At 38.8% G+C, this 23,928-nt stretch overlaps 1 protein-coding gene across 2 annotated transcripts in view; it reads left to right on the forward strand.

Annotated features, from left to right (window-relative positions):
• The window catches only part of DHRS7B (dehydrogenase/reductase 7B), a 67,908-nt gene that overhangs the window by 38,431 nt on the left and 5,549 nt on the right, over positions 1-23,928 (forward strand). For both annotated transcript variants that reach the window (XM_043985507.1, XM_043985514.1), the window contains exons 3-6: positions 2,510-2,619; positions 15,905-16,115; positions 17,258-17,350; positions 18,874-19,026. In XM_043985507.1, the coding sequence (XP_043841442.1) occupies positions 2,510-2,619; positions 15,905-16,115; positions 17,258-17,350; positions 18,874-19,026 (567 nt within the window). The remainder of the gene's footprint in view (positions 1-2,509; positions 2,620-15,904; positions 16,116-17,257; positions 17,351-18,873; positions 19,027-23,928) is intronic.

The following is a 23,928-nucleotide window of genomic DNA, read 5'->3' on the forward strand; positions in this document are numbered from 1 at the left end:
TTCCTGAAGGAACTTTCATTCTATTGCTAGTCACGTGCCTGGCCCACTGAATAAATTTATTAACTCTAGTTTAAAAGATGGCCAGACAAGTATGAATGCAACTGAATATGTCCTTGTTTAATTGAGAGAGTATCTTTCTCTCAGAGAGTTCAATGCAGGTGCATTTTTTTTAATAGTAAACATTTTTATTTATAGTTTTGGGTTCCAATTTTTATCCCTCTTTCCCTCCTTCCCCTCCCCCTTCCCTGAGGTGGCAAACAATCAGATATGGGTTATACTTGTATAATTATGTAAAACATTACCATATTGGTCATTTTGTACAAGAAAACTTGATTAGAAGAAAAAAAATGAAAGAAAGGGAAAAATAGGATGCTTCAGTCTGTTCCATCAATATCAGTTCTTTCTTTGGAGGTGGATAGTCTGTTTCATCAATAGTCCTTTGGGATTGTCTCAGATCATTGCATTGTTGAAAATATCAAGTCATTCACAGTCCTTCATCAAACAATATTGCTGTCTTTGTGTACAATGTTCACTTGGTTCTGCTCACTTCACAGTACATCATTTCATACATGGCTTTCCAGGTATTTCTGAAGTCACCCTGCTTGTCATTTCTTATAGCATAATAATATTCCATCGCCATCATATACCACGGTTCGTTTAGCCATTCCCCAATTGATGGGCATTCCTTTGATTTCCAATTCTTAGCCATAACAAAAAGAGCTGCTATAAATATTTTTGTATAAATAGGTCTTTTTCTCTTTTTGGTGATGTCTCTGGGATATAAACCTAGCAGTTGTATTGCTGGATCAAAGGGTATGCACAGTTCTATAGCCCTTTGGTCATAGTTCCAAATTGCTCTTAAGTGCATTGGGGGGGGGGATGAGGGTCAAGTGACTTGCCCAGGGTCACACAGCTACTAAGTGTCAAGTGTCTGAGGTGGGATTTGAACTCAGGTCCTCCTGAATCCAGGGCTGGTGCTCTATCCACTGTGCCATCTAGCTGCCCCCAGTGCATTTTTTTTTTACATACAGAAATAATGTACTCATATAGATATGTAAAATTGGTGAGAGAAATTTGGCACTGAGGTTGAGCAGTAGGAAGGAAGACCATTTGGAGTGGTTTTCAGTGAGAAGTAGAGGGTTTTAAAACAATGGAACTAGGATGATTCTTATAATGATGGACTTTTTTCTTTTTTTTAATTTTTTAATTTTAAAAATTTTTTTATGGACTTTTTTCCTTGAGAAGAAGAGCCCCTATGTACGAAACAGTCTTATGGCTTCCTATCCCACCCTGCTTTGAACTCTTATAGTTACAAAGAAGTTTGAAACAATACTGGGGAAAGGGTATTTAGACTAAAAGAATATACCTTAATACCAATACCTGCCTTCTCATTCTTCTTGGCAGTGAAGTCATTAATTCTCTAACTTGGAACTACCTTAAAAATGGATACCAAGATAAAAAGTTTCTTTTATATCCTGGATACTAAAAAGCTGTTTTATGGTCTAAAGCCTCATTATTCATATCACACAGAACCACTATGGAGACTGCATATCCCAGAACTACTACTCTTTTTAACACACTTAGCAACAATGCTGCTATTTGTCTTGGGCTTCTAGCTAAGTATATGGGGGTAGCAACTCTTTAAACAAGTAGCTTTAAGCCTTAATTCACATCATGATTCAGGTTTTAAAAAAAATTCTAGGACAGTTCAGACATAGGGGCTGTGGGGCTCTATTATTGGGGTTTTAAATTTATTTATTTATTTTTATTTTGCTCAATTACAAGTAAAGACATTTTTTGAGTTCCAAATTTTCCTCCTACCCTCCCTTCCCTCCCCACTCCCAAAGCCAGTAAGCAATTTGATATAGGTTATGCATTACAATCCTGTTAAACATATTTCTACATTAATCAGAACAAAAGAAAAAATAAACAATAAAAATGAAAATAGTATGCTTCAATCTGTATTCAGACTCCATAGTTCTTTCTCTGAATGTGGAGAGCATTTTCCACCATAAGTCTTTTGGCATTGTCTTGGATCATTGCTTTGCTGGGAAGAGCCAAGTCCATCACAGTTGATCATCACACAGTGTTGTTGAAACTGTGTACAATGTTCTCTTGGTTCTGCTCATTTCACTCATCATCAATTCATGTAAGTCTTTCCAGGTTTTGCTGAAATCCATCTGCTTATCATTTCTTACAACACAATAGTATTCCATTACTTGTATATACCACAGCTTATTCAGCCATTCCCCAATTGATGGGCATCCCCTCAATTTCCAATCCTTTGCTATGTGGGGCTCTGTTGTGAAAATGAGAGTCAGGTTTGTGAACATAGGCCCCAGAAGTAGGAGACAGTGCTCATGGGGGTGAGATGTATTGGCAGAGATGCATTGGACAGTCGCCTGTATCTTCTGAATTTTCATTAAGTATTCCTTTAGTTACATTAGTAGAGAATGATTTTGGATCTCTTCACCTATAAAAGTTCTGTTCTTGTTGTATCTTCCTTTAGAATGTGCTAAAGTTTTTTATGCGGCTGGTGCTAAGTTAATTCTTTGTGGAAGAAACCAAGAGAAGCTAGAAGAGCTCGTTAGAGAGCTGTCTGCTACTCAGTACAGAAAGGTAAGGATGGAACGTTGGAGCATTTGTTGCCTTTGCACAGGAGATGTGCATTTTGTGTCCTGTAGTCAGGCATTTCTGAGGGAACATTGAGGCATTCTTGTTACCACTAGACATTCAAAGCTTCTTCATATTCCAAAAATGGAGGCAGTAACATCTCCTGAAATGTTGTTACACATCAAAAACTGAACAGAGGCAAACAGACTCAAGAACTATGTTCCCAATCTTACTTAGGAGCACTCGGTGCTTTTTCAGTTAAGAGATGCAAATTATATACCTTTAGAGTTACTGGTAACTTTACTGATATTTTGATTTTCTTTTATGGTTGCTCATTTCCTACCACATGGGGATAGATACATACATACATGCATGCATACATAAATAGATACATGCATAGATACATAGATAGATGGATGGATGTAGTAACCAATTTTCAAGTAACAGCTATTCATTTAAAAACATATTATCTACCTCAAACACTTTACACACTTACTAGCTGTGTGACCCGGGGCAAGTCACTTAACCCCAATTGTCTCACCAAAAAAACAAAAACAAAAACATTATCTACATATATACACATATATAATTGTATACAGTTACATATGTATATTTCTACATATATCATCTATATCTATATAGTTTTTATATCATCTTCATTCCCAAATACCTCATCCATCTCCCCTACCCAACAAGTCATCCCTTTATAATAAATAACAAAAAAGGCAGAAAAAGTAATTCAGTGAAAGCAAACAATGTATCAGCTGTGTCCGATAGTAGTATTGGTCATTTTTTTAAAAAGTGAAAATAATCAGTCTCACTTCCCAGATAGTTTTTTTTTTAATCAATTTTAACAACACGTCCTCCCCTCAATTAATTTGACTCTTGTTAAAATTTGTGGGTTTTAAAAAATTTAATGGGGGCAGCTAGGTGGCACAGTGGATAGAACACCAGCCCTGGAGTCAAGAGTACCTGAGTTCAAATCCAGCCTCAGACACTTAACACTTACTAGCTGTGTGACCCTGGGCAAGTCACTTAACCCCAATTGCCTCACTTAAAAAAAAAAATTTAAAAAAAATTAATGAGGGAGGCTTTGTCATTGCCCTTCATAATGTTTTGGACATAATAAGCACCTTATAAATGATTGCGGCATGAATGAATGAGCCATTTGATCATTTCTAGAATACTCAATTTCCTTAATACTAAGACTAGGAATGCTCAGTGTAGTGTGAAAGAAGGTGGTTGTAGATCAAATATAAGGAAGTATAAAAGAACCCCTGGATAACATTGGTGTTGGGGGAGGTAAGTAGTGAGAGACTAACAGTAGCTATCTTGTAAGTTAACAATGTTACCTTAAGTTTTTACTGTGTATTATTATATTGCTCCCTTGTGAGCTATAACAAAATTAAAAATTAAAATTAAAATCAACAAGACTTTAAAAAACATAAAAAATCAAAGCTTACACGTGTAAGCTTTGAGAGGATAAGGCTTAGTCTGGTGATGCGACCATTGTTCCAGACATTTTTCTTACTTCTGAGTCTTGGTCCCTACATTGAATAGACACTTGAACATTTGTTGATGAGGAGAAAGATTCAGTTTATGAACTACATGAAAAAGCAGTAACATTAGCTTTCCCTCTATCATATGTTTCGTATCTGTTCTTTGCCTTGCTATTCTCATTGGCCCCATACCTACCTGGATTTTTTCAATAGATCCCTAGCAGGTCTTTTCATCTCACCTCTTTTCTTTCTCCAAAACATCCATCATACCACTACTAGGCTTATCTTTTGTGTATACAAATCTGTTCATATCAATTCTTTATTAAAAACCCAGGGAAGGCTCCATGTTACCTGCCTGGTAAAATTTAAATTCCTTTATCTTTATTTGACTTTCAAGACCCTTGCTCATCCTTACTAAGTGATAAATGAGGGTACCACAAGGTAGTGCACAGGGTACCAGAGTACACACAGCAAATTGTTTTGAATATTCTCATCCTCTGAGGGTAAACTTGATTTTTGGAAGTGGCCAAGGGTTATTTGGAGCCAAATCTGATGAGGTGTATGACCAAGATGAAATATTATTTATGGCCAAGATTGAGATACAACTTAAAACTTAAGTGCTTATTGCAAAGCAAAGTTCAGATAAGATACACAGCCCATCCTCATGTCCTATACAGTCCAGTAGGGGATATGGCACATATACAAATAATTACAGTACAAATGACAAATGATATGAGCAGCACGAGCAAAATAATAGGTCATATTTGAAGGAGTTTGGGCAAGGCTTATTAGAAGAGGTGGCTTACAAGGATGGGTAAAAAGTCAACTAGGTAGGAAAGAGTAGAGCATTTCCATTTGGGAATGGAATGAGCCAAAGGTCAGAGGTGTGATAAGTGTTCACCATAGAGGTATATGGCAAGTGATCTAATTTGGCAGGAAGGAGCACAGAGTACATGGAAGAGTAAAAGATAAAGTCTAGAAAGTTATGGTGATGCTATATTGTGGAGGGTCTTTTTCATGTAGTCCCAGCTTGTTTCCCTGCTTAGTTTGATGTAGTTCTACATGAAACTCTCTGTGGTCAACCCTCCTTTGTTTTTGTTTTGTTTTAATAAAAGTGAGGTTAATCATATACCTGCTCTCGCTGTCCCTTTCTTCATGTTTGTATAGTCTTCTCACAAACTCTAATTATAAGAAATAGCAAGTATCTCCCCACTCCCCTTCCTTTTCCTTCCTTTCTACTATACTGGTGTGATGTATATCCTTTTACCTTGCCTTCTCTTTCTCCTCTTCAAACCCTCAGAATAAAATAAATCCACACTCAGGACAGTTTTTTTTTTTTTTTACTCAACTCCCTCAATACCCTTTAAGGTTCTGATGGGACAGTTGTTTCTTCTCTCCATATTAGAATGTTAGTATTAGATCACATTATATGTAGTTCCTTCCAATTGTCTGGATAAATTTACCTTTCTACAACTTTCCAAGCTTAGATCTGGGTTTCAAAGTTCTATTCTTTTTTTTTTTTTTAAAGCAGGGCATTGGGGGTTAAGTGACTTGCCCAGGGTCACACAGCTAGTAAGTGTCAAGTGTCTGAGGCCGGATTTGAACTCAGGTACTCCTGAATCCAGGGCTGGTGCTTTATCCACTGTGCCACCTAGCCGCCCCCAAAGTTCTATTCTTTAAATTAGAAATGCTTAAAAGTCCTTGATTCCCTATTGATTAGAAAGATGCAAATTAAAACAACTCTGATGTACCACCTGACACCTATCAGATTGGCTAAAATGACAAAAAAGGAAAATAATAAATGTTGGAGAAGCTGTGGAAAAATTGGAACACTAATGCATTGTTGGTGGAGCTGTGAACTGATCCAACCATTCTGGAGAGCAATTTGTAACTATGCCCAAAGGGCTATAAAGCTGTGCATACCCTTTGACCCAGCAATACCACTTTTGGGTCTTTTTCCCAAAGCGATCATGGAAGAGGGAAAAGGACCCACATGTACAAAAATATTTATAGCTGCTCTTTTTGTGGTGGCAATGTAAGGCTAAAATTCTAGCTATACTGTCTAAAATATCTAATGAGTGGTTGCCATTCAATTATGAGCTTTAGCAAGAGTTAGACTTTTAAGCATTTATTAAGGAGAACAAGAATTTGGTAAAGAGAGAGAGAAAGGCCTACATTCATCTATCTATTAAAGGGAGAGCACATTTCTAGCTCCCTTCTCCACCTGAATCAGAGTGCCAGGCTCCCCCTTCTTCCTCCCACAAGCAAACGTCACTTCCTGATGCCAAAGAAAAGATGCATGGTCTTGCCCTCAGAGATCTTCACCTCATGGCAGAGCTTTTCTATAGTAAGTCTCCAGCAGGTGGCGACATTCCAATCGTTATAGTAAGGAATTGGAAGTTGAGGGGGTTCCCATCAATTGGGGAATGGCTGGACAAGTTGTGGTATATGAATGTAATGGAATACTATTGTGCTGTAAGAAACGATGAGCAGGAGGAGTTCAGAGAAACATGGAGAGTCTTGCATGGGCTGATGATGAGTGAGATGAGCAGAACCAGGAGAACATTTTGCACAGTATCATCATTATTGTGTGTTGATCAACTGTGATAGACTAGATTCTTCTCACCAATCCAATGGTACAAGAAAGTTCCAAAGGACTCATGATGGAAAAGACTCTCCAAATCCAGGAAAAAAAAAAAAAAGAAACTGTGGAATATGGACGCTAATTGGATCATACTACCTCTTTTGTTTTTGGTGCTGTTGTTTTTCTTTTTTGAGGTTTTTCCTTCTTGTTCTGATTCTTATTGTATAACATGAGTAATGCAGAAATATGTTTAATGTTATATACCAGATTGCCTGCTGTCTAGGGGAGGGGGGCAGAGAGGGGAGGGAGGGAGAAAAAATTTGAAATTAGAAATCTTATCTAAACAACAAAGGTTGAAAACTTAAATAAATAAATACGTTAATTAAAAAAAAAAAGTCCTGGATTCCATTTTCCCCCCATAGGATTATATTTAGTTCTTCAGGGCAAATTATTCCTGGTTGTAGGCCTATCTCCTTTGCCTTTTACAATATTGTATTCTAAGCTTTCCTTTGGTTTTTAAAAGATACCGCCATGTCTTATGTGATACTGATTGTTCCCTGGCACATAACATGTTACTTTCTAAGTATTTTCTTATTTTTCCTTTCATGTGGAAGCTCTGGATTTGGGTCCAGATACTCTTGGATGTTTTCAGTTTAAGGTTCCTTTTATTAACTAATTGATGGGTTCTTTTTGTCTTTGCTATATTACTTTTTTTTTTTTTTTGGTGAGGCAATTGGGGTTAATTGACTTGCCCAGGGTCACACAGCTAGTGTCAAGTGTCTGAGGCCAGTGCTATATTACTTTAATAGATCTAGACAGTTTTCAGTTATAATTTCTTGAAATATGGTGTCTAGGCTCTTTTTTTATGGTTTTCAGAATCCTGCAGTTCTTAAATCATCTCTCCTTCATCTGTTTTCCAGGTCAGTAGTTTTTATTTGTTTGTTTGTTTTTAATTCAGCTTACATTTTCTTCCCTTTTTTTCCTTCAGTATTTTGATTCATTTCTAAAATTTCTTTCTGTCTTAGGAAGTCACTGATTTCCATTTTGTCTGTTCTAGTTTTCAGGTGTTCCATATCTTGGTTAATGATGACCAATTTCTATTCTGAACTACTTATTCTCCTTCTAATTCTTTTCTCTAGAGCTTTTCTTTTTTCTTTTTAAAAAAATCTCCTCTTTTCTTCTACATATCCATTATAGTTCTTTTGGAAAAATCTATTTTTTCCTTTAATTCCCTGTTTTGCAGGTATTATGGAGTTAGAGCTGCTATAAATTTGATACTGGTGGGTGTTTTCTTTGATTTACTCATTTCCTCCAGTATTAGCTCTTGAGTTGGGGTTCTGTGCCAGGACCATATGCTAATCCTTGATTCACTCTTGGGAGATGGAGGGTGATCAGTCCTGCTTGTTCTTGCACTGAATCCCTTATAATCTGCCTCCAAAGATCCTATGGATCTTTGAGATTCAGAATCTTGGATCTTCAGAGCCTACTCTGGAGTCTCAGAACAGAAAAGTAGGAACCTCAAAGGCCCTGGATGGTCCTGATCTAAGCGCTGTGGCACCACACTAGTTGGTACTGTGCTGGTTATTTGGTCCTGCTAATTTCCAGGGACTCCCAAGGTCCCAATCTTGGAGCTTTCTCAGGGAATCACTCTACTCTTCCTATCTCTGAACACAGAGCCTTGAAGGCTATATGTTTTGTCTCTAGTTACACCATAACTCACTTTACTTGTACTATTGTCTCTGGGCTTTTAGTTGACTTTTTTTGTGCATTTCTGGGATAGAGGAAGACACTTAACATACTTTCTCACTGATTTTTTTTATTGTTATTCAGTCTAGAGAAAATTTAGGTTTTAGTTAGAATTAATGGGTAGGGGCAGCTAGGTGGCACAGTGGATAGAGCACTGGCCCTGGAGTCAGGAGGACCTGAGTTCAAATCCAACCTCAGACACTTGACACTTATTAGCTGTGTGACCCTGGGCAAGTCACTTAACCCCAATTGCCTCACCAAAAAAAGAAAAAAGAAAAAAAATAGAATTAATGGGTGGTCTGCCTTCCATTCAGACAGCCATCTTAGCAGGAAGTGCTGCCATTTCTTTCAGTACCCCCAAAGTGATACTTCATCTGGGACTAGTGATGTGAATTTATCAAGGGTGGATAGATGCTTTTTACTGTCCTCCTACTTATCTTGGTTTACAACCCTTGATTAATCATTTTTGCCTGAGGCTTCCTACTTCAAAGAATGTTCTCCTTGGAAAATAAAACAGAAGCAAAATAAGAGTTGACTAGTTTTGCTCTCTCTTCATCATCAGTCTTCATTGTCCCATCCACCTGAGCTTTGGGCCCATCCTTTCTTTTCCTTGATATAGTTAAAAGAAAAATTAATCTTTTTGTTGTCTTTAGATTTCCCTACCAGCTTCTGCTCATTCTGAGCCGTTATTACAGAACTTTGCCACACTTTTATAGTCGTCTTCCATTATCTGCTCTTCTGTCTTTTTTTGGGGGGGAGGGGGGACTAATTTGAGAGAGAGAGACAGAGAGAGAATAAACATTTTTATTTAAAATTTTGAGTGTTGTGGGGCTGCTAGGTGGCACAGTGGATAAAGCACCGGCCCTGGATTCAGGAGGACCTGAGTTCAAATCCAGCCTCAGACACTTGACACTTACTAGCTGTGTGACCCTGGGCAAGTCACTTAACCCTCATTGCCCCGGGGGAACAAAATTAATAAAACTTTGAGATTAAAATTCTATCTCTCTTTCTCTCTCTCCCCTCTACCATTCCTGAGGTGGTAAGCAATCAGATATAGGTTATACATGCACAATTATGTAGAACATTACCATACTACTAGTCCTTTTTTTGGGGGGGGGGGGGCAGGGTGAGGTTTAAGTGACTTGCCCAGGGTCACACAGCTAGTAAGTGTCAAGTGTCAGGTGTGAGGTGATAACTCAAAATTGTTTTAATTTGTATCTCTCTGAACAATAGTGATCTAAAGCATTTTTTTCATAAGACTATAGATAGCTTTGATTTCTTCATCTGAAAACTGCCTTTTCATATCCTTTGACCATTTATCAATTGGGGAATGATTTGTATTTTTATAAATTTTACTTAGTTCTCTATATATTTGAGAAATGAGGCCTTTATCAATGATACTTGTTGCAAAAATTCTTTACTAATTTTCTGCTTTCCTTATAATTTTGCTTACATTTTTTTTGTGAAAAAGCTTATATAATTAAAATTATATATTTTACATTTTGTAACGCTCTCTATATCTTCTTTCATCCTAAATTATTCTCCTGTCCATAAATCTGACAGAAACACTTTTAATTTGCTTATGGTATCATCATTTGTGTGTAAATCATGTACCCATTTTGATCTTATTTTAGTATACACTGTGAGATAATTGGTCTTTACCTAGTTTCTGGTTTCCAGTTTTCCCAACAGTTTTTGTCAAATAATGAGTTTTTTTCCAAAAGCTTTGATCTTTAGGTTTATCATATACTAGATTACTATAGTCATTTACTATAGTATATTCCAATCCTATTCTAGTCCACTGACCCACCATTCTATTTCTTTGCCAGGAGCAGATTGTTTTGATAATTACTGATTCATAATATAGTTTGAGATTTGGTACTGCTAGACCACCTTTTTTCATATTTTTTATTAATTCCCTTGATGTCCTTGAGGTTTTGTTCTTCCAAATAAATTTTGTTACTCTTTTTCTAGCACTATAAAATATTTTTGATAGTTTTATTGGTATGGCACTAAATAGATTAATTTAGATAGGATCGGCATTTTTATTATATTGGCTTGGTCTACACATGAGCAACTAATGTTTTTCCAGTTTTTTAGATCTGACTTTATTTGTGTGAAGTCTTTTATAGTTGTGTTCATAGAGTTCCTGGATTTGTCTTGGCAGGTAGCCTCCCAAGTATTTTATATCATCTATAGTCATTTTAAATGGAATTTCTCTTTCTATCTGTTGCTGCTGGACTTTGTTGGTAAAATACAGAAATGCTGATGATTTATGTAGGTTTATTTTGTATCCTGCTACTTTGCTAAAGTTGTTAATAATTTCAGGTAGTTTTTAGTTGATTCTCTAGGATTTTATAAGTATACTAGCATATCTTTTGCTAAGAACAATAGTTTTTTCCTCATTGTCTATTCTAATTCCTTTCATTTTTCTTCTCTTATTGCAAAATTAACATTTCTAGTACAATATTAAATACTAGAAGAGATAATGGGCATCCTTGTTTCACCCCTGTTTTATTGGGAAGGCTTCTAGTTTATCCTTATTATAGATAATGCTCACTGATAGTTTTACATAAGTATTACTCCTTTAAGGTAAGCTCCATTTTTTCCTATGCTCTCTTGTGTTTTTAATAGGAATTGCTGCTGTTTTGAATGAGTGCTGTTGCTCTTGTCTTTTAAAGAGTCTTTAAAAAAATTTTAGATTGATATTTGTTATGAAAGATAAGAGATAAATGTTTTGTTCCATTTTATATTAAAGTTTTATTGATATCTCTTTTAAAATTTTTAAAGTTTTAAGAAACATCCAAAAAATGACTATTTCCATATTTAGATTAGAGTAGGAAAAAAAAAGAATTGCATGTGAAGCCACTCATCTCTATTCTACATAGCTTGCTTCTTTTAAAAAGTCTATAATAAATTTAACATGTCACTTTTAGAGTTGTCTTGCTTATTCATATTTCCTTCTGTACTTCTTACTGTTCTCATCTGTGCTTCTGTGATACACTTTTCTTTCTCTTCTCCATCCCTGCTCCTCTCTCCCCTTCCAAATAAAAAGAAAAACATAATCTTTGTAACAAATAAGCAGAGTTGGGGCGGCTAGGTGGCGCAGTGGATAAAGCACCGCCCTGGATTCAGGAGTACCTGAGTTCAAATCCAGCCTCAGACACTTACTAGCTGTGTGACCCTGGGCAAGTCACTTAACCCCCATTGCCCCGCCAAAAAAAAAAAAACTGTCTTGGGGGCAGCTAGGTGGTGCAGTGGATAAAGCACCGTCCTGGATTCAGGAGGACCTGAGTTCAAATCTGGACTCAGCCACTTAACACTTGCTAGCTGTGTGACCCTGGGCAAGTCACTTAACCTTCATTGCCCTGCAAAAAACAACAACAACAAAAAAACCAAATAAGCAGAGTCAAATGCTCACATTTGCAAATCCTCATTTTTGTTATGTCTGAAAATACATGTCTCATTCTCCTCATTAAGTCTCTCTCACTTCTGTCAGGTATGCTTTATTATTACTCTTCTGGAGTTACCATAGTCAGTCATTTCATTCATCAGATTTCTTAAGGCTTTCAAAGTTGTCGTTACTATGTTGTTGTTATGGTACAAATTGTTCTGGTTCTGTTCACCTCACTCTGCTTCCCTTCATATAAGTTTTCCTCTGTTTCCCTGAAACCGTTCCTTTCCTCATTTCATATGGCACAACAATACAGCTAGGTCATGATTAGTGCAAATAATAATCAACTGAAGTTGTTGCATGTATTAGAATTTGCACTATTTAAAGTTATATTTTGTAAAATTTGATCATTGGTTTTGGCCCAGTTTATATGTGCAGTGCAAATTCAAGTGATGCAACCACTTCAGAAGATTTATTATTCACACTACTCTTGATCTAACTATTCCATTACATCCAAATACCATAATTTGTTTAGCCATTCCCCAATTGATGGGAACCTCTCCTCTTTTTATAATTTTTTGCTACAACAAAAAAGCTATTATAAACATTTTTACATGTTAGTTCTTTTCCTTTTTCTTTGATATCTTTGGGATTTAGGCTCGTAGTAGTGGTAATGCTGTGTCAATAGATACGTACAATTTAGTGATTTTCTGATGTGAGTATAGTTCCAAATTGTTGTCTAGAAAGGCTGGATCAAGCAACTTCTGGGTAACATGAGTGACAAGATGGAGGACTAGTTATTTTCTCTGATCCTTTTTTTTTTCCAGGGCAGTGAGGGTTAAGTGACTTTCCCAGGGTCACACAGCTAGTGTCAAGTGTCTGAGGTCAGATTTGAACTTAGGTCCTCTTGAATCCAGGGCTGGTGCTTTATCCACTGCACTACCTAGCTGTACCCTTCTCTGATCCTTTTGACCTCTCAAACTTCTCAAAAACAGAAATAATGTGCCAAAGATAAAACAGCTTCAGCAGTCTCCATGGGCTAGGATATTCAAAATCCAGAAGGGAGTTAAAAAAGAAAACAAAACAAAAAAACCATGAACTAAGGCTTACTGACCCTGAGGTCGTTCAGCAGCACCCTGCCCGGACCTCCCATGCTGCTAGCATTGAGGCTGTTTGTCTTTTTTTTTTTTTTTTTAGTGAGGCAATTGGGGTTAAGTGACTTGCCCAGGGTCACACAGCTAGTTAAGTATTAAGTGTCTGAGGCCAGATTTGAACTCAGGTACTCCTGACTCCAGGGCTGGTGCTCTATCCACTCTGCCATCTAGCTGCCCCCTGTTTGTCTTTTGTTTTTGAAAAGGACCAATGACTTCACAGGATGATGTCTTGTGTGCAAATTGGATTTAAGTTACACAAAATCATCAGCCTCTCTCTGTCTCTCTCTGTCTCTCTGTCTCTGTCTCTGTCTCTCTCTGAGTCATTGAAGTCATTGAAGGCAGGACAAAAATCAAGACAGCTGACAATGATTGGGGATGCAGTGGCTGACCTTGACGTCTCCAACAGCATGGCTGTTGGAACAAATAAATAGTTGTCATCCACCCATTTCACATGCTTGAGGTAAACATTCCCCTAACTGACCCGTAACAGTTTTGAAGTCTCTCAGTTACCCCTCAACCTGGTTTAGCTAGTGTGCAATGGTGGTTTACCAGGGTGTCGTCACTGTGCATACTACAGCTTCTTGGAGCCACAGGTGAGAGTCGGGTGAATCAGGTGGTCGCCAAAAGTGGACAGGCATCCTTGAAAAGGGCTGGACAAGCCCTCACACCAGAGCTACTAGTCCTCCTAAACACCCCATACATATGAGGGTGCACCAGCCAACCCAAGGACCCAACAAGTGAGTCCAAAAATAACCTAACCCCACACCCAGTCTTTCTTCCCTTTTTCCAGTGCTGTGGAGACCTGGCTCCAGGGTGTGGAAATTTACTCAAGCTGCAAGAACCAGCCAGCAGTCCGTTAGCAACAAAAGCATATTGGAGGCCATAACCCAGTAGCATCTGCACTGCAAAGCTCTGAACTGCTGGTGTGGGAGCAGATAACCCTGTAGCACCAGCCCAGCAGTTCTGCTAGTGCCCACACAGATAGCAATCCTCCAGTGCTAGGGTGGACAACCCAGAGCACAAGTGTGGTGGCCAGAGAACTGGAGAACAGAAGAAGCAGGACGCATCACCAGGACACCGTGTGTATGGAAGGCTGTGCAGCATGAGGGAAAGCACACACCATCCATCTGGGGGCAGTTTTGACCACCCAAAAGTCACTTGGGGCAGAGGCCTAGGCTGGTAAACTGTAAATTGCCTAGCATGGAAGGAGGCCAAGACTCTGAGATCTAGCCCCCAAGGAAATCACTATCATCGGGGACAGAATCAGAAAGAGAAGAGGGAAATCAGGGGGGAAAAGAGTGAAATTACCAAAGATCTCTGGAAGGAGAAAGCTCAAAGACCTTGAACAAAAGCAGATAAATTAACAGGGAAAACATTTGTAACTGAAGCAGATATGGTCCCTGGATCTAGTAAACACGTTCAGGCATCTGTGAATCAATATTGGAAAACAAAGGAAATGATCCAACACTTGAAAAGACAGAATAACTGGACCAATTTATAGCTCCACCAGCAACCATCCGTTGGCCCATCTTCTGGAAACTATTCCAACAATAGTCAAGTTTTCTTTTTTGTCACGTTGGCCAATGTGATGTGTCAGTTGGAACGTCAAAATTGTCTTAATTCTCATTTAATTTTAGCGATTTTTCAGATGGCTATTGATAGCTTGCATTTCGTTGTTTTGAGAACTTCCTGTTCCTTTTCTGTATTTTAGTCTTCATTGTCATCAACGGCTTTTAAGTACCTTCCTAATTGTGTGTGCTGTCTTGCTAGTTATACAAAAGGAAATACACAGACCTGATTCCTGACTTTCAGACATGTCTAGTCCAAACCATACTTCATCCTCGTCCCACATATACCAATATCCCTAGTATAGTACAGTCAAGGAAACAGAAGACAGCTGTCGAAAGGATCATTGACATCAATAGTTTCAAGCCCTTCTCATACCAAATTTTCATCAGAGTCACTTGTCATAGTAAAATCAGTATATGTGTGTTCCATCTTTTCTTTCTTCTGCCATTCTTTCAGGAGAAAAGCTGATGACTGTAGCCAAAAGGCAGTCAACCTGTAGAGGGATAATTGTTATAACAATCAAGATCCTAGGGGGCAACTAGATGGTGCAGTGGATAAAGCACCGGCCCTGGATTCAGGAGGACTTGAGTTCAAATGTAGCCTCAGATACTTGACACTTACTAGCTGTGTGACCCTGGGCAAGCCACTTAACCTTCATTGCCCCCCCCAAAAAAAGATCCTAGATAAGCCATAACCTTGGTCTCTGATTAATTAAAAATTGACTTTATTAATAGTTAGCTTTTCATCTCCTAAGTAAAGTCAGATTATGATGAGCATAAAGGATTTCAGCACATTCTTCTGTGAGTTTTACTGGCGAACATAAAGGATTAAGGAATGAAAATTAATCTCTTTGGAGAGACTTGTAGGTGCCTCTTAATATGTAACTAATGGCAAAATATACATGTCTTTTGGGCTTGAATATACTGATCCTACTAGAAGTAACAGATCTCGGTTATTCCAGGATGGCCAGTGTGCCTGCAAGATAGACTGGTAATTAAATATCTTGGGTTCGCTGCTAAGAAGTTCCCTATATTATCGCCTTTTGAGAAGAATAATTTGTGATTGAAGCTGAAAGCTTCTTATATCAGGTTGAAGCCTTCCATGCAAGGAATGCTTTAACAGGCATGAAGATGAATGAAGGTGATTATAAACTGGTTAATTTTATTCCAGGTCAGTACATCTTCTGAGGTCCTACGTAACAAAGATCAAATTGGCCACATTTGAAGTTCTTAAAATGTTTGATTCTTTTCTGGTTTTCCATAGCTCTGCAAAATGTAAATATGTTGATCACATGATTGTTGCTCAGAAGCTGAATTGTGTTACTGTTTTGTTTGTTCAAATTCAGACACACAAGCCTCATATTGTAGTCTTTGACCTTGCTGATTCTGACACTATAGTCCCTGCAGCGAATGAAATCCTAAAATACACTGGTCATGTGGACATATTAATCAATAATGCAGGGATCAGCTATCGAGGCACAATAATGGATACTACCCTGGAGGTGGACAAAAAAGTGATGGAGACAAACTACTTTGGTCCAGTTGCCTTAACAAAAGGTACAGTGACTATGGATTTCTTTTAAATAGAGGAATGTCATTTTGGAATTAACTTGGCCCCTTGTTCAGTTACCCTCTATCAAGTCTCTCTTTCCCATCCCATAATTTACGTTAGAATGTTTGTTTTCATAATAGTTTGGCTATTGGTTATTTCATCTGTCCAAATTTTGCTGTCTCTAGTTTATAGCTTCATCTCAAGATACTACCCCAGGTTTTAGTTCCATTGCTACTGTTTTCCTTTTCATTCTGAATTGTTATTGGTCAAAATCTCCTTTGGGACAGAAATTAGGGTTTTACCCTACATGAGAGAACTTAGTAAGCACTGCTTTTAATTTGATTAGTGCTTGCTGTTAATTTTATTCATAGGGGTAAAGGGGCATTGAATTTACCATTTAAAGCTGTCAATCATTCCTTCATTGAACACCTATTTTCTTTGTGCCTTTTATGAGTAAAGGATTATTTGGGTAATACAAAGCTAAATGAAACAATCGTCACTTTTTAGGCTTTCTCAAGGAGTTTAGCCATTGGTGAGAGCAGATATAAAATGCCAGCTAGGAAGGATTGTCAGGGGCTTCCGGAGGTTTGAAAGGGTTAGGCAACAGGAAAGGAACCAGGATATATTTAGATATTGAAAATTAGTAAGACAGTGGGGATGATGGAGGAGACAATGTGCTAGAGAAGATGGGATGGGTTCTAGGGTGCATATAGAGGGTCTGGCCTTGGCAAGTAGGAAGGACACCTTATCCCTCAGAGTTTGGAAAGAGGGAGATAGTGCAGGATGATTTTGGGGAAATGAGATGAGGGGAGGATAGAGAGATTAAATGTCTCCAGTATTTTGGTGAAGTATAAGGCAAGGTACTCAGCTGAAAGGGTCGGGGGAGAGGGTGCCATCAGAGGCTTCAGGAAGTTTGAAAGGGTTTGGAACAAGCTGGCCATTGGTGAATGAGAGCACAAAGAGATTAGAGAGATCAAAAAAGGTTGCCTTGCTGCAGTAAGAGCCCAGTTAAGATTATACAGATGTTCTGGTGAGCTATATCTGTTTAGCATAATGGCTTTTTAAAAAATCATTTATTTATTTATTTTGCTTTTTAGCTGCCATGACTGTGATCTGTCATATTCTAAGGCTTTTTCTCTTTCTTTAGCAATTCTGCCCTCCATGATAGAGAAGAAACAAGGTCACATTGTTGTGATTAGCAGCATTCAGGGCAAAATCAGTATTCCTTTCAGATCAGCATGTAAGTATCTCCTCAAATCCTTTATTGAAATCTAAAAGGTCCTGTTCAAAGTTCTGCATGCTTCCAACCTGTGAACCCCTCAACTAAAGGGAAGGCAAAGAATAGTGATGAGCGTTCTTGAAGACACTTTAAAATGAAGGTTAGAAATATAACTTTTCAAGGAAAAGCGAAATTTGGTCACATGATGTGTCCAGAAAAATTGGAATTGGAAATGTGATTTTATAAAATTAGTATCTTTCTCCTTTTATCCACCTGTTATAATTCCCTGTTGGCACGGAACTACCAATCTATTTTCTAAGTTATTTCTTAAAAACTAGGTCATTTATTTAATTTTGATAAATTTTCACTTTTGCCACATTCCATTGGTTTTGCATTCACCCAATACAGAATTGAATCGAACAGACATGTGTCCCATTGCATTATTAAATGTGGTCAAGATCTCACCAATCTCTTGAGATTAGGTTGGAACTGACTAAGCATAAGGATGCTATCAACCAGGATTCTGCAGCTCTTTAAGACCCTATCTATAGAAAAATCCCAGGCCCAAGAATTCTAGGGAGCCTAAACTGGTTCTGGCATCCCTTGGCAAGATACAGGTTACATTTGGTATGTAGCCTTGGTGTCCAATTTTGGTTTGGCACTTGATGCTTGCTGAAAAATAATCCAGATCTTTAAGGAGCCCCAAAAGTAAGCATCTGGTTTCTTGAGAATCCTTAGGACTAGACTGAATTCATAGAATCACTGATGATAGGAGCAAATCCCTCACCACCCATCCCCAGCTCATACCCCTGGAAACCCTGGATCAGGTCAGTCTTATGCTGCATAGATCTAGCCCTGGAGGGAATTTTTAAAGGTCACCTAATCCAGCTCCTTCATTTTATAGATGAGCAAACTAAGATCCAGAGAGACTGTGCCCCAAGATCAGAAAAGCAGTAGGTGACAGAGTTGGCACTTGATTCAGATCTCAAGACACTGAGTTTAACACTCCCAGGTTCAGCATTCTTTCCACCAAACCTTGCTGCCTTCCTATGGAAAGAACTCATCCAAAAACTGATCTGAGGAGTGCAACCCAGTGCAGTGAGTGAAATAACTGCTTAATTTCCTTCATTTGGCTTTCTTTGCCCTTTCCTAAATTTTATAGCCATTTCTATTCCTATTTCCTGGCTGGTAGGTAAATAACCCTTTCATTCCTTAAACTTAAAGGCTCGGAACACTATTTTAGAGAACAATGAATTTCAGTTGAGAGTCTTCCATCTCTATACTTTAAAAGTATATGTTAGGGCATTTGTACCCTGTTTAGGGGTGCCACATTCCTCCCCTGAAGCAGTGCCTCACAGTCACTTCAGTTGAGAAGCTGAGATGGGCACATTTCTGTAGCAGGTGAGTAATTCCCACAACATTTCTAAATGAAATACACCAGAGGAAATGGTTTACAAAATGGAATGCATAAAGAACGATATGATCTGTTTTCGGGTCAATGTTTCCTTCTCTTTGCGTGCTCCTTAAGTGGCCATGTTTTGCAGATGCCGCCTCTAAGCATGCAACCCAAGCATTCTTTGACTGCCTGCGGGCGGAGATGGAACAGCATGAAATTGATGTGACTGTAATCTGCCCTGGCTATATCCAGACCAACCTTTCTCTCAATGCCCTAACTGCAGACGGATCCAAATATGGAGGTAAGGAACAGATTTCCCTGTGCTGACAGGAAACACTGAGGGCTGCAGGCATATGAAATCACGAAGTACTGCTTCCTTTGACTATGGGATTCTTATAGCTCAGTTCCCCAGAGTGAAAAGATCCCAGGGTTGATTCTTTGATACTAACTCTGACCAGTCTTGAATCATTTCCCTACTTCCTCAGCAACATCTTGTGACTCCTGACCAGTCAGGTTTAAGCAATGTGATATCAGATAGAGAAAGGCCTCTGTGGTGCCTGAGGACCTTAAAAACAGTTAATCCCAGGAGCAGCTAGGTGGCACAGTGGATAAAGCATTGGCCTTGGATTCAGGAGGACCTGAGTTCAAATCCAGCCTCCGACACTTAACACTTACTAGCTGTGTGACCCTGGGCGAGTCTCTTAACCCTCATTGCCTTGCCAAAATAAATAAATAGTGGGGCGGTTAGGTGGTGCAGTGGATAGAGCACCAGCCCTGGAGTCAAGAGGACCTGAGTTCAAATCTGGCCTCAGACACTTAACACTTACTAGCTGTGTGACCTTGGGCAAGTCACTTAACCCCAATTGCCTCGACCAAAAAAAGGGGGGGGGCTGAGGGGGCAGGGCAATGAGGGTCATGTGACTTGCCCAGGGTCACACAGCTAGTAAGTGTTAAGTGTCTGAGGTCAGAATTGAACTCAGGTCCTCCTGAATCCAGGGCCAGTGCTTTATCTACTACGCCACCTAGCTGCCCCAATAAATAGTTTAAAAAAAACACACAAAAAAAACAGTTCATCCCTAACTTGAAAAATCTCCATACCTCCCTTCAGACATGAGAATCAGTTAAAACTAAGTAAGTTTACCAAATCCACAAATTGTCATGACCTTAAAGGTGGTGGTGTTTTTCCCTTTATGCTTGAGAAATGAAAGAGAACTTCCATGTTGACACAGCAGTTACTCCCTCTGAATCTGCTGCTATTCCAGAGGTTACAAATTGTTAGAAATAATTCTGGAACCCTTCTAAGAACAAGATTTATTTTTCAAACTTTTAAGCTTTTTTTTAGTTAAGAGCAATACCTCAGGTCCTATTCACCCTCATCAGACAGTAGAAAGCCAGGCTGAAACTAACCAGTCTCTGAGTCAGGGTCAGAGTTTAAACCCTGCATAGGTCTGCCTCTCTTACTGACTCTGAACTATGTCTATCTGCCTAGGCCTATAGTACCTCTTGTCTGTCTAGGTCTACAAGATCTCTGAGACTTCTCTCACTTAGTTTGACTTCCTGTCCTGGAAGCTCCTGACATATTGTCACTCATTCTCCTGCAGTTGAACAAGCACATATTTGTTAGTGTAAGCCTGCTCAGCTTAAGACACTGTTTTAGTGAGGGTATATAAAGTTGAAAAACACCACAGTTCCTGGCCTCAAGAACCCAATGGGGAATATGATATGGACATGAATAGATATGATTCAGAGCCAATAAGGACAAAGGAGAAATGTCTAGACAAGGTGCTCTAAGAAAGAGAAGGAAAAGGGAGAGATTACTTTGAGCTTGGGGGTAAGTGGGGGGTGGGTTAGTCGAGGCTTCATGGAGGACATGGTGGTACTTGAACTGGCCCTGGAAGAAAGAGAAAGGATTTCATTGGGCAGAGACATGGGGATGATCTCTGCCAGGTGTGGTGGATAGTATATGCAAATGCACAGAGGTGGGAAAATGTCAAATGAGATAGAGAATAGCAGCATCAGTGAAGTAGGAGGCTGAAAAATAGAGTTTATGAGGAGAATAAATTTAAATAAGACTAGAAAGATAGGTTGGATCCAGTTGGTTAAATGCCAGGCTGCAACATTTGTATTTTCTCTTATGGGCAGTAAGGAGCCACTCAAGGTGAGGAGTTTACGTAGTTCGACTTATATATTAGATACTTTTGGAATTAATGTGAAGAAGAATGGAATTGGAATTGGAAAATGAAGATTTGAAGCAGAGACATCAGTAAGAAGAATGTTACAATATTTAGTTCAATTGAAAAGCAATGAAGACCCAAATTGGGGTGGTGATATTATGAATAAGGGTTGGGAAGAGAGGAGAAAGAGAATAAGCATTTACTAAGCTTCTACTATGTGCCAAGTACTGTGCTAAGTGCTTTAGGATATTATGTCATTGGATCCTCACAACAACCCGGAAAGGTAGGTACTATTATGTTACAGCCCTATGTTACAGTTGAGGAAACTGAGGCAGGCAAACATTAAGTGAATTGCCCAGCATCACATAGCTAGTAAATATCTGAAGCAGGTCTTCCTGACTTCAAGCCCATTATAACACTTAGCACAAGATAGATGAGATGAGAGAGACTGTGGAACTAGACTCAATGGGATTTGGGATCTAATTGGATATTATCGATGAGGAAGAGGAAAGGGTTAAAAATGCTTCTGAAATTTTGAACCTGGGTAACTAGGAAAATTATTTTAAAGGGAAATGATAAATTCAGATTTGTACATGTGGAATTTGAGGTACTTACGGGACATTGAGGAAGTGAGTTGTTAGAAATCTAAAACTGGAGTTTGGGGAAGTTATTGAGGCACAGGTATTTTCTAACATGCAAATTCTAACAAGAAGTTCACCAATGACAGAAATCCATCTTCAGAAGCAAAGTATATAAGATCCATCCATCCATATATGTGAATATATACATATATGTACATACACACATATATGCATACACATTTATACACGTACACACACATTTCAGCCTGATTGAAACTAGTCAGGAGCCACGCCTTTCTTGATGGCTTATTTTTCTCCCTTACAGCATAATGACTTTCAAGGAGTAGGGCTAGCAGAATTGATACTTACAAAACGGTTGCCTTGATGGTGTTCTGAGCTCATTTTCAAATGAGCAACAATGAGTATACTACCATGTATTTATATTAACAGAAATACAATATGAAGAAACGAGTTCTGACTGTTGACTAATAGTTACACATGGCCTTTTGGCTGTTCTTCTGCCTATATTTCCTATCAGTCACACTCAGAAAACCAACAATCCTGGGAATGCTTATATTCTGTGCTCCCTCTTGGTCCTAGGTTTGGTGGGTCACTATTCTGGGGGTTGGATTGGATGGCCCCGCTAGCTCAAATCAATCCTATAACAGATGGCCCTCAGTTTTAATCTCTAATTCTTAAAATGTTGCTAACTGAATTCCCAGTTATTTACTAGTTACAAGATTAGCCTGAGAAGCAGGCTCCCCTTTCTATGATATTGACTCACAGATGAACATTAAGGTATATTTAGATAAGTTGAAAGTGATGCATCATGGCACAGTGACTGGAGACTGGCCTCAGACAAGACTACCTGCCTCTGATATATGCTGACTGGGGGACCCTGGATGACTCAATTACTCTTTGAGGGCCCAACTTATAAGACTGATAAGGTTTGTGTTTTGGCTTTTTTTCCCCCGGGGTGGGGGTGGGGGGGGTAGAGTTAGGTTCAAAAAACATTTATTAATCATTTACTTTTACTACTTTTGCACAGATGTCAGGCACCATACAAAAAAAATGTTAACCAAAAGTACAGTAACCACTATTAAAATTAGATTGTTGCAAAGGATTAACTTCCACCCATTACCTTCTCTGAGCCTTGGTTTCCTCAACTGGGAATACATTAGTATTATTAAATTGCATTACCTACACTATAAGGTTTGAAAGCAGGTGCCATATAAATATGCATGCTATTATGGCCATCTCATCCATGTAAGACTAATAAGTTTCAGAGAATTGCTGACCTGTACTGGTAGAGGGAGTTTTCTCACCTGGGAGTTCACTGTCCCCAAGAAATCTTATGTCTGGTCCCCATCCTTTCCCTTAGTTGAACAAGTGAAGTCATAAGACTTGAAGGGGCTTATAGAGGTCTTTTAGTCTATCCCATGTCTCTAGACAGTATTTAAAAGCATAGGATTGGGGGCAGCTAGGTGGTACAGTGGATAAAGCACCAGCCCTGGATTCAGAAGGACCTGAGTTCAAATTTGGCCTCAGACACTTGACACTTACTAGTTGTGTGATACTGGGCAAGTCACTTAACCCTCATTGCCCCATAAAAAAAAAAATAATAAATAAATAAAATAAAATAATAGGATCATAAGATTTTAATCTGGAAAGGACCTTAGAGGTACAACTTACTTGTTTTATTTTATTTCTAACTTCCTTATTTTATAGATTAGGAAACTGAGGCCTAGAGAGTGACTTGGCTAAAGTTGGGTCTTAATTATCAGAGTGGGGGATCAAACCTAGATCCTCTGATTCCAAATCAAGCACCATTTCTACCATACTGTTCTCTCCTGTTACCCTGGGAACTCTCCCACCCCCACCTCCCAATAGCAAGAGACCATCTTTCCCACCTGGCTAGCACCCCGTAGCTGCTTAATGAATGCTTGTTGATCAACTGACTGACTGATTACACATAAGACAGAAGGAAATTCCAGTGCCTTTGGCAATCCATCCCATTAGTCATTTTCCAAAGTTAGGACACCCCATATAAAACATAGGGACTCTCAGGGCGGCTAGGTGGTGCAGTGGATAGAGCACCGGCCCTGGAGTCAGGAGTACCTGAGTTCAAATCTGGCCTCAGACACTTAACACTTACTAGCTGTGTGACCCTGGGCAAGTCACTTTAACTCCAATTGCCTCACTAAAAAAAAAAAATAGGGACTCTCACTGACTCACAGAAGTATGCTTTAGAATAACCTTGAAAGTTCATCTGCTTCTGCCTACTTAAAGATTACCAGAGGCCTTTCCCCCAGTTGTTTTTCTAACCACTCCCAGAAATTAATTTGCATGGATTTATATCTACTCTCAGCAGTACTCCTCTTTTCCTTTTGGTAGAACGTCTTCTCCTAGTGGGCCAAGACTATTTTGTTTCGATCCTCACACCTCTAG

The sequence above is a fragment of the Dromiciops gliroides genome, chromosome 1 (assembly GCF_019393635.1).
Source record: "Dromiciops gliroides isolate mDroGli1 chromosome 1, mDroGli1.pri, whole genome shotgun sequence".
Taxonomy (NCBI): domain Eukaryota; kingdom Metazoa; phylum Chordata; class Mammalia; order Microbiotheria; family Microbiotheriidae; genus Dromiciops; species Dromiciops gliroides.